This window comes from Dromiciops gliroides, chromosome 2 (assembly GCF_019393635.1).
Source record: "Dromiciops gliroides isolate mDroGli1 chromosome 2, mDroGli1.pri, whole genome shotgun sequence".
NCBI lineage: Eukaryota > Metazoa > Chordata > Mammalia > Microbiotheria > Microbiotheriidae > Dromiciops > Dromiciops gliroides.
In genome coordinates, this window is record NC_057862.1 from 305,955,474 (window position 1) to 305,966,133 (window position 10,660).

The following is a 10,660-nucleotide window of genomic DNA, read 5'->3' on the forward strand; positions in this document are numbered from 1 at the left end:
AACTAAGACCCAGAGAGAGGAAATTATTTGCATATGATCATGGCACATAATTAGTCCAAAGGCAGAGTCAAGAGCAGAACCCAGATATGCTGGCTCCCAACCTAATACTCCTGACTCTGTGCCATGATGTGATGCTACAAAGGAAATATACACAGGCAGCTGTGCCCAGCTGTTTGGCCCTTGTGTAACCTGATGCTGGTTCAGTTTTACTCACCCAAGCCATGTGATGTATGAAAGGACATCTGATGTTTATGGCTAGCATGAAGTCTCTGTCTGGTGGTGGATGGGCCTAACTGTTGCAGATGTTGTTAGATAAAATCACAATTATGTGAAAAATATGTAATCCACCCAAAGGGTAGGTCACCTCACTCACAAAGGCAGCCAAACAGGTTTGCATTCAGGTCACCAGAAAAGCAGCACAGAGCCAAGTTTCTGAATAGGACTATTCCCCAACCTCTTGCTAGAATCAGGTAATGGCAGTAAGAGTGCTGGGCTCTCTCTTTTAGAAAGTCTAATTGTTTAAAATTATTGATATCTTTTGTTTTTTACATCACCATCATTTCCAAATACATCTGTCCCTTTCCTCTTCATACTCAGCCAACCCTAATCATCTGTTGTAACAAAGAATAAAAAATGACCAAAAAATGTTATTTAAGTTCAGCCAATTCAATCTATCAGCTGAGTCTGATAACATAATCAATTTTCCTATTTATCGTCTCCCACTTTTACCAAAAAAAAAAGGGAGGACAAGTACTTGTTCCTCTCTTCTACAGAGGCAAGATTCATCTACAGTGAAGAACAATTTATGGTTGTTGTTGGCACTGCTGCTGCTCCTCCTTATCTTTCTTCATTATTAGTGCTTCATGACTATGGATGTTCTAATAGGAAGGTCACCCTTGAGGGCTTTAGACTAGGGAGGATTTCTAAGGTTTTTTTCAAGCTCTGACATTCTATGATTCTCTGGTTCTGGGCCCTATAATTCTCTGGGTTCACCCTATGCTTTTCTTCTCAGAGTTCCTTCTATGTCTGGCAGCTACATTCCACCCTGACCTTTTGTTAGTCATGAGATCCCAGGAGAAAATGGCCAGGCCACGTTATCTGAAGGCTTTCCATCTCTAAAGGATTTCAGCTCAGCCATATAATTATTTGAAGATCCTATACAGGTCCTTCCTAGTTGAGCTGAGATACCCTCAATCAAAGTAGGAGAAAATAAGTGAATTTGTGGTTTGGCCTCATTGTTGGATATCCCAAATTATCATGGCTTTGCCCTATCTTCCCACTCTTCCCAGGATGCATAGAAATTCCCATCAAAGAGAAGACCTCTGGTGACAGGTTCTTCCCTCCTCTCAACCCCAATCACTTACATTGTGAGCACTCTGCTTTGGGACCCTTTTTCTTCTCTCACTACACTCTTTTACTTGGTGCCCATGGGTTTACAGATCATGCCAATTCAGATGACTCTCAGCTCTCTCTCTCTCTCTCTGTCTCTCTGTCTGTCTGTCTGTCTGTCTGTCTCTCTCTCTCTCTCTCTCTCTCGCTTTTCGCTCTCACTCTGTCTCTCATCTATCTATCTATCTATCTATCTCTATCTCTACCTATCAAATTCTAGTCTATCTCCTGATCTCCAGCACTATATTACCAACTGATGGGCAGCTAGGTGATGTATTCTATCAAGTGCTGGACCTGGAGTCAGAGAGACTCATCTTCCTGAGTTCAAATCCTTCCTCAGATTCACATTTCACTTTTCAATTATTGTAAAGATGTAGTTTTTGAGCTGTAAGAGTGGAAAATAGGGGAGTCTCAACTTTCTTAATAAGGTAAGGGAAAATGTCATCTGCTGGTAGAAAGCAGGGTGAGATTGGCATTGGGGGCTTGAGGAAAATGGAACAGTCTTTGTGGGTAGTATAATAGGAAGTTGAGCAGAGAGGGAAAGGGTTGATGTACAATGGGGGCACAGTCAAGATCAGATAGCATAAATACAAATCCAGCGCAGTGCACATAGTTTATTGCTTTATTCTGGAAGCATTTTTTGGCTCTAGAGTAGAAACCATAACAACAACAAAAAAGATTGAGGCAGACAAGAAGATATGATCAGAGGGGAAATTTCAGAGTTTAGGAATTTAGACATAGTGCAGTCATGATCATGTTTAAAGCTCTCTCTCTCTCTCTCTCTCTCTCTCTCTCTCTCTCTCTCTCACACACACACACACACACACACACACACACTTCTTGCAATGAGTGGGTGATGTAGAGAAAAACGATTAGCCTTTACTTAGCTTCAGGCTTTGGTCATTGTTAAATTAAAATCTCCCTAAGAGAGTAGAAACATGAAACTGTTCTCAAGATGAAATGAATGAGTAAAGCTCAAGGTGAATGAATGTTCATCACAGTGTTGAAAGGGATCTTAGAGAAGATCAAATCCCATGCCCTAATTTTACTGATGAGGAAACTGAGGCCCCAGAAAGGTTAAATCACTTATTCAAACACACAAAAAATAAGTGGCAGAAATGGGACTCTGATTGTAGTTTTTTAAGGGAAAAAAATCCCTTAGCAGGTGACCACCAAAGGATTTGGAAATCAGGGATGCTAAAGACAAATCCTGGCTCAGAATATCATGTAGGGTTGGCTTTGCTCCCAAGGTAATGTAAAGGTACTTTCTAAACAACAGAATATGCATGCTTTAAAATATGTACTGGAACTTTTCTCTGATGATTTTATTTCCCCAGTTCTGTTCATGTGTGTTTACCCAAGTTTGCCATCTCTGGCACCTACAACATGAAAAAGTATCTTGCTGGGCTTGGTGTCACCCGAATCTTTGATGGAAGTGCTGACCTCACTGGAATCAGTCCCCAGAAGACCCTGAAAGTTAGCCAGGTAACACAATCAAACCTTAACTTTAAACTGTGTTTATCATTCCTTTGTAGCATAGGATGCAGCACACCCTCCAAAATGGCAGCCATTTTTCAAACATTACATCTCACTTCCCTGGGGTTTTTGTGTCAGGCAGTTAAAGAGTGAATTCATTTATCAAGAACCCTCTTCTCTAGCAGCCAAGGTACAACATAAATGATTCAAATGCTATTGCAGTTATCATAATTTTTGTCCCCACAGAGACTGACCTGTTACTTTGCACATAGTAGGGACTCTATAAATATTCCTGTAGTGAATAAATGAATAAATGATCAATTGAAGTATTAAGTGTATACTATGTTCCATGCACTGCTATCAGAACTGGGGATACAACAGGAAAAAAAACTATCCCCACTCTCAAGGAGTTCACAATTTAATGGAGATGACAACATGCAAACAGCTATATACAAACAAGAAATATGCAGGATAAATTGGAGATAATTTTAGAAAGAAAGGCACATGCATTAAGGAGGATTGAGAAAAGCTTCTTGCAAAAAGTGGAATTTTAGTTGAGACTTGAAGAAAGACAAGGAAGCTAAGAGGCAGAGGTAAGCAAAGAGAGAATTCCAGGAATGAAGGACAACCAGTGAAAATTCAGAGTCAAGAGATGGACTGTCTTGTTCAAGGAACAGCAAGCTAAGCGGTTATCACTGGATCTAGGAAGGCATATGATATAAAAATGCTGGAAAAGTAGGAAGAGGTCAGTTTTTGAAGGATTTTCTATTTTCTAGCAGTAATAGGGAACAAGTGGACCTAATTAAGAAATGGAGTGACATGGTTAGACCTGACCCTGAGGAAGATCAGTTTGATGGCTAAGTCAAGGATGGATTAGCGTTGGAAGGAACTTGAGTCAGAAAGACCAATCAGCAAACTATTGCAATAGTGCAGGCATGGGGTGATATGGGTCTTCACCAGATCTCATTAGAGAGAGACTGAGAAGTTAATGATGACACCTAGGTTGTGAGCCTGGGAGACTGAAAAGATAGTGGCATCCTTGACAGTAATAGGGAAGTTCAGATGAGGAGCAGGTGTGGGAAGAAAGATAAAAATGTCCTTTTTCTTCTTGAAATTGGGAAAGAAACAGTGTCCAATACTAACCTCACCTATCCCCTGCTCCTATTTACTGAAGTTATGAATGAGTGAGGGAGCAACTGGAAAGGTTTCTTTGAACTGATCCCTATTCAAAAGGAAAGGAAATGCCAACTTTTCTCTAGAAGAGAAAAGGACGACAATGTCTTATACAATATAAGTTTCAACTGACATCTTGGTCTCAAAAAGTTGTCATTTTTCATGTTATTTTTCAAGTCATGTCCGACTCTCAGTGGTCCCATTTGGGGTTTTCTTGGCAGATATAGTGGAGTAATTTGCCATTTCTTTCTCCAGCTCATTTTACAAATGAAGAATTGAAGCAGATATAGTTAGCATGGTCACACACCTAGGAAGTATCTGAGACCAGATTTGAACTCAGGAAAATGAGTCTTCCTGATTTTAGGCCCAGCACTCTATCTCTCTATCTACTGCACCACTTAGCTAGCCCTTGTCTTAAATATATGTGTGTGTGTGTGTGTGTGTGTGTATACACATATACATATACACACATACATTTGTATTTATATGTGTGTGTATACATATGTACATATGTGTGTATACATGGATGTACACATATTTATATGTGTGTACATGCATATGCTATATATATATATATTATATATATATATATATACACACACATACATACACACACATTTAAAATTCCTTCTTATATTCCAGAGGTTGGTCTAAGACCTATGGGTAGAATTAGTCATCAAATAAGCATCTATTAACCACCTACTATATGTCAAGCATTGTGCTAGACACTGGGTATACAAATATAATAAATGAACAATCTCTACACTGAAGCAGCTTACATTGTAGCAGGGAAGACAATAAAGATATATAAGTATATGCTTAATACATATAAAGGAAATAAATACAAATACATACTAAGCACTTGAATATAGCTTAGTTTGAGAGAGAGTGCACTAACAGTTCAGACTTGGGACAAAGGAGACTTGGGAGAAAGTATGGAAAGAAGAGAAGGATTCTATGATAAGGAAGGAGTGCATTCCAGACATGGGGAAGAATTGGTGCAAATCCATGGAGATAAAGGGTATGCTGCTGTGTGTGGAGAGCAAAGGGAAGGCCAATTTGGCTGGATCACACAGTGCAGGAAGAGGAGTAATGTATGATGAGACTGGAAAGGTAGGCTTAAAAGTTTTAAAAGCTAAAATAAGGGATTTTATAGTTTAACCTAGAAACAATAGGAAGTCACTAGAGCTAACTAAATAGAGAAGTGACATGTTTAGATATGTACTTAAGAAATCACTTTGGAAGCAGTGTGAATGATGGACTGAAGTGGTGAGAGATTTAAGGCAGAAACCAATCAGAAGGTCAGTATAATAGTCTAGGCAAGAGGTGACAAGAGCTTGAACTAGAGGGTATAAAAAAGGAGATAGGGGCAGCTAGGTGGCGCAGTGGATAGAGCACCGGCCCTGGAGTCAGGAGTACCTGAGTTCAAATCCGGCCTCAGATACTTAACACTTACTGGCTGTGTGACCCTGGGCAAGTCACTTAACCCCAATTGTCTCACTAAAAAAAAAAGAAAGAAAGAAAGAAAGAAGGAGATAGATGTGAGAGATGTTGTGGGGCAATCTGCAATGTAGTATTAAAATTCTGGGAAAGATTTGGGGTAGAGATAAAGATTTAGGAATCATCAACATAGATATGACAATCAAACTTCTGGAAGCTAATGAGGTCACCAAGAGATAGTATAGAGAGAAAAGGATAGAGGTAGAACAGTGTTGGAGATGATGTCAGGTCATTAGAAGGAAGAAATTCTCCAAACTCCAACCAAATGACAATATAGCAAGGCTTAACAAAGTCATGAATGCTCTATTACTGAAAGTGTTCACATATAGCCTCTGCATATAGAAAATTCAAGGTTCAGGTAACAAGTAAACTAGATGATTTCTAAGTTTTCTTCAAGAATCACAGAATTCTAGAGTTGGAAATAATCTTAAAGATCATCTAATCTGACAGACACCCTGAACATAAATTCCATCTATAACAGCTCTAACAAGGATGATAAATGGAGAGCACAAGAAGAATTGGAAGGGTATCAAGTTATGGTCAGAGAGAGGGATTCTATAATTTTGAATTGAGGAGATAGTACACATTGGTAATTATTAGATCAAACGCAAGCAATGAACAGCTGTTGGATTGGAGTGAAGATGAAGGATTATAGAAGTTGAAGAGTCATGAATTAGGAAGGAGGGATGTTTAAGGGGACATCTACATGTATGTTGAAGTTCCCAAGTATAGGGAAATGGATAGGAGTAGAGATGAAAATAGGGAAGCAGTATTAAGAATGCTGTGAGAATGAGAACTTAAAGATAACTGTCAAACTGATCTGAAAAAGGATAGCTATCAGCACACCACAAAGAAAGAAAGCTCTTTGGGTGTTGGTAGCAAGGAGTAAGTCTAAAAGTGGCAGATAGGAATAGAAAGTATGCCTCATGTCCTTTCAAGTTCAATATCTAATGTACTATGGCCCTCAAAAGTTTTAAGAATCATTCTGAAAAACTAGCCTTCTGCTCCACAAATTTGGCAGATATGATACCAAAAGTCCAACCCTGTGAAAACAAATACAATATCATTACCATAAAATCCCTAAGATTTCCAAGTTTTAGTCCCTGGTCCATTTCCTTTTAGCAATATTTGACATGATAAAATTCCAAGACAACAAAAGAACCTGGAAATATTCTTGGAGTTGAGGGAACTGGGATTTGGTCCTTCCTCTGTCATTTCATTTATTCAACATCGCTATCATAAAGGTAACAATCAAAAGTCACATGGCATAATGTGAAAAAAAATCATTAGTAGACTTCCGGATCAGGTGACTACTAAGATAACAGATTAGTCACTTTCTCCAAACCTCTTTTACTCTAAAGGGGAGAGACTGGACTTTTGGTTTTATTAGTTATAAGGAACTCCTGGGCAAGGAAATTCCTTGAATCAATGCCAGTAGCTTCTCCAAAGGATATTTTTTAAAAAACAAAATTTTTAAAAGTCACAAGCCTAACTCATAACTTTAAATGTTAATAGACTAAATAATCCAATCAAATGAAAGTAGCAGAATAGATAAGAAAGCAAAATCCCACAATCCTTACCTCCTTCTCACCCCTCCCCCCTCAAAAAAACTCATCAAAAAAAGCAAAGACACATACAGAATTAAACAGAGAGGCTGGAACACAATTTACTATATGCATCAGGTGAGTTTTAACAAAAAACAAAACCAAGAGTTGTAACCATTCTATCATAGCAAAACTAATAAAACTTGCAAGGAAATACTTGAGCTAGACAAAATAACAACAGAATAACATTTGGAGCAGTAAAAAATATAGAATATTAAGGGGAATAATAAAAAGTAGGAATAAAGAATTAGGACTTCCAGACTTCCAACAATATTATAAGGCAAGAATAATCATAACAATTTGGTTCTGATTTTTTTAAAAATTAGAAAATGAAATCAGTGGGACCACTAGATAAAGAAGAATCAGAAATAACTGAACTGGTCATATAATGTATGATAAACCCCAACATAAATTCCCTAGGAAAAAAAATTCCCTATTTGATAAGAATTCCTAGGAAAATAGGCAGAAATTATGTTTAGTCACACATCTTGTACTATATACCACAAGAAACTGAAAATGAATACCTGACATAAATAATAAAGATTATCTCATATGGGGGTATCTGTGGGATCTCTGTTCCCCAGATCCACCCCATACTTTGCTACCTCCCTGACTTTAATCACATTCTGCCTCCCAGGCAACCAAGTGGCACAATGAATAGAACAAGAGACCTGGAGTTAGGAAGACTTGAGTTCAAATCCAGCCTTAGACACTTACTAACTGTGTGACCACAGGCAAGTCTGCCTCAGTTTCCCCAACAACAAAATAGAGATAATAATAGCACCAACTGCCCAGGGTTGGGTTATTGTGAGGATCAAATGAAGTAATATTTGTAAAATGCATAACATAGAACTTGGCACATAGTTGGTGCTTAAAAAATACTTATTTCCTTTCTTCCCCCATTTCTGCCTATTAAAATTCCATTTATCCTTCTAACCCCAACTAAAATGCTACCTCCTTCATGAAGCCTTCTCTTATCCATAAAAAGATCATAAGATAGAAGATCTCTTTCATTTCATAAAGGAGGAAGCTGAGGCAGAGAGAGGTTAAGTGATTTACCTCAAGTAACACAGGTAGCAGACCAGGATTCAAAGCCAGGTCCTCTGATGGTCCACCAAGATGGTCCACCATCTTGGTCCCCTATCCGAAACCAATCTCTCATCTAATTTCATAGAATTTTTATTTCTCATAAATTTATTCAAATAAGTGCCATTTCCCCTACTAGATTATAAATCGTAGAGGAGAAGGGGCACAGTCCTATTAATCTTTATATTTCTCACAGGTCTAAGCATAGACCTGTGTACATCATGGACTTGTTTTTTGTTTTTTGTTTCTTTGGGGGAGAAGAACGTTGAGAATCCAGATGTGATTTACTCCCTCAACCCATAGGTTGTTAATTCCTCTGTAACCTTCATTCCTAGAGTTGACTAATTAAGAGTTTAGTTGAGGCAAGGCTTTTATCCCCTAGTCTACTGCCTCCCATTTTATAGATAAATATATGCATATGGTAGATGCTTAATACAAGATTGTTGACTAACTGGATGAATAAAATCAATTCAAATGTAGTTGATTGTTCCATGCTAGATTGAGTTGTTCCACCTAGAGGAATGGAGTGCCTTTCAAAGAATTTGACTAACTGGCCTTTTGGTGTCTCCTCTTTCAGGCTATGCATAAAGCTGTGTTGAAGATAGATGAAAAAGGAGCAGAAGCTGCTGGAGCAGCTAGCATTGAGACCCTCCCGATGACTGTTCCCCAAGTTATTAAATTTGACCACCCCTTCCTAATGATGATTTTAGATGACCTAACCCAGTCTCTTCTCTTTATGGGAAAAATAATGAACCCCAAATGAAAATCAAATAGCAAGCATCTCTGAAGCTGCCTAAGGTTTCTTGCTGCTGTCATTGAATAAACATTGTGACTTGAAATGATTGAACTGATTTATCACTGGAAATTATCAAAGTAATACTTACATTTGTGGTTCTCCATAACAATGCTGTAAGGTTGGGGGGGTACAAGTGTTATTTTCCCTATTTTATACATAGTAAAACTGAAGCTCAGAATTTTTACCAGCCAGAAAAGAAGGTTAGCTACTTTCTATTCGTTGGTGGGTGATTTAGTATGAATCAAAGCAGGGTGTAGCAGAATGTATTTGGGATTTGAACTCAGAGGACCTGGGTTCATAGGATCATAAATTTAGAGCTGGAAGAGACCTTAAAACGATCTAGTTCAATACCTTCATTCTAAAGATGAAGAAACTGAGGGGCAGAGATGTTAAAAAATTCAATGTCACACAAGGAGGAAATTATATTAATAGAGCCAGGAATCAAACATAATTCCTTTAGCTCTCACTATAGCACCCTTTTCACTGGGCTTTGTTGGTCATCTGTACCTCAGTAAAAATTGAATTTGTTAGTTTTTTCTAAAAGCCCGTTTGTCTAAGAGACGGGAGAAGGAGGAGGCCAGCAAGACAAGGTAGGGATGGGGGAGACGTAATGCAGAGAGGTGAAAGGGGCACAGAAAAGAGAGTGGGAAAACCAAAATCAAACTTCTGGTTTGCCAAGCATGAGACTTGCAGTTAGCCCCTAAAGTAGACTTACAACAGCCAGCATCTCTCTAGGTACAACCCAAAATGTAACAATAGCACATCATTTCCACCAGAGGGTGCATTGTGAGCAGCCTGCAAATCCTCTCAGTCTCCAGAGCTTATTACCTCTTCTGCATTCTCAGTTTTGGAAATCTCTTCCTCTTACTGACCTTGCAACCATCTCTGCCCCAGCACTGTCATGGAAGAACCATTACATTTCCCCTTGGTAGCTAGGAAGAAATTGACCCAGCCTCTCAAGATATATAGTTTTTAAAAGTCTGCAAAGACTATGGTGCAGTTGAGAAAGCCTTTCAAAAGCATCAGTACAGTAGGATTTAGGGCTAGAAAGAAACTTAGGGATGGTTTATATCCCAAGGCTCTCATTTTCAAATGAAGTTCTTAGTGATGAAGATCACATCAACAGTGAGTAAAAATGCCAGAATGTGGGGCAGCTAGGTGGCACAGTGGATAAAGCACTGGTCCTGGATTCAGGAGGACCTGAGTTCAAATCTGGCCTCAGACACTTGACACTTACTAGCTGTGTGACCCTGGGCAAGTCACTTAACCCTCATTGCCCCACTTAAAAAAAAATGCCAGAATGTAAAACCAGGCCTACCAACTCCAAAACTATGCTCCCACTCAGTCACTCATGGGGTTACTTTATATTAGTCATTTCCTCTCTCTGGTCTTTAATTTATTTTTCATTAGACTAAAGGGATTGGACTAGTCCTTCTGTTAGGTACCTTCTTCTAGTGTTACTATTCTGGTCGTTCTCAGCTTTAATAGTCTATGTTTTGTAGTCATTTCCAGTTTTTACATTCTGTATCTCTGAATTTTTAATTAACAAAATTGATCAACAAACATTTACTAACACCTAGTATGTACCAAGCATTGTGGGTAGAGAGCCAACCTCAGAGCCAGGAAGGTCCCAATT

The 10,660-nt window shown here is 38.6% G+C and overlaps 1 protein-coding gene across 1 annotated transcript in view; it reads left to right on the forward strand.

Moving 5' to 3' along the window:
* Window positions 1–9,015, forward strand: part of SERPINA12 (serpin family A member 12) — a 56,678-nt gene extending 47,663 nt beyond the window's left edge. The window contains 2 exon segments of the mRNA XM_043981655.1: window positions 2,727–2,874; window positions 8,806–9,015. Of these exon segments, the coding sequence (XP_043837590.1) occupies window positions 2,727–2,874; window positions 8,806–9,015 (358 nt within the window).
* Window positions 9,016–10,660: the final 1,645 nt, after the last annotated feature.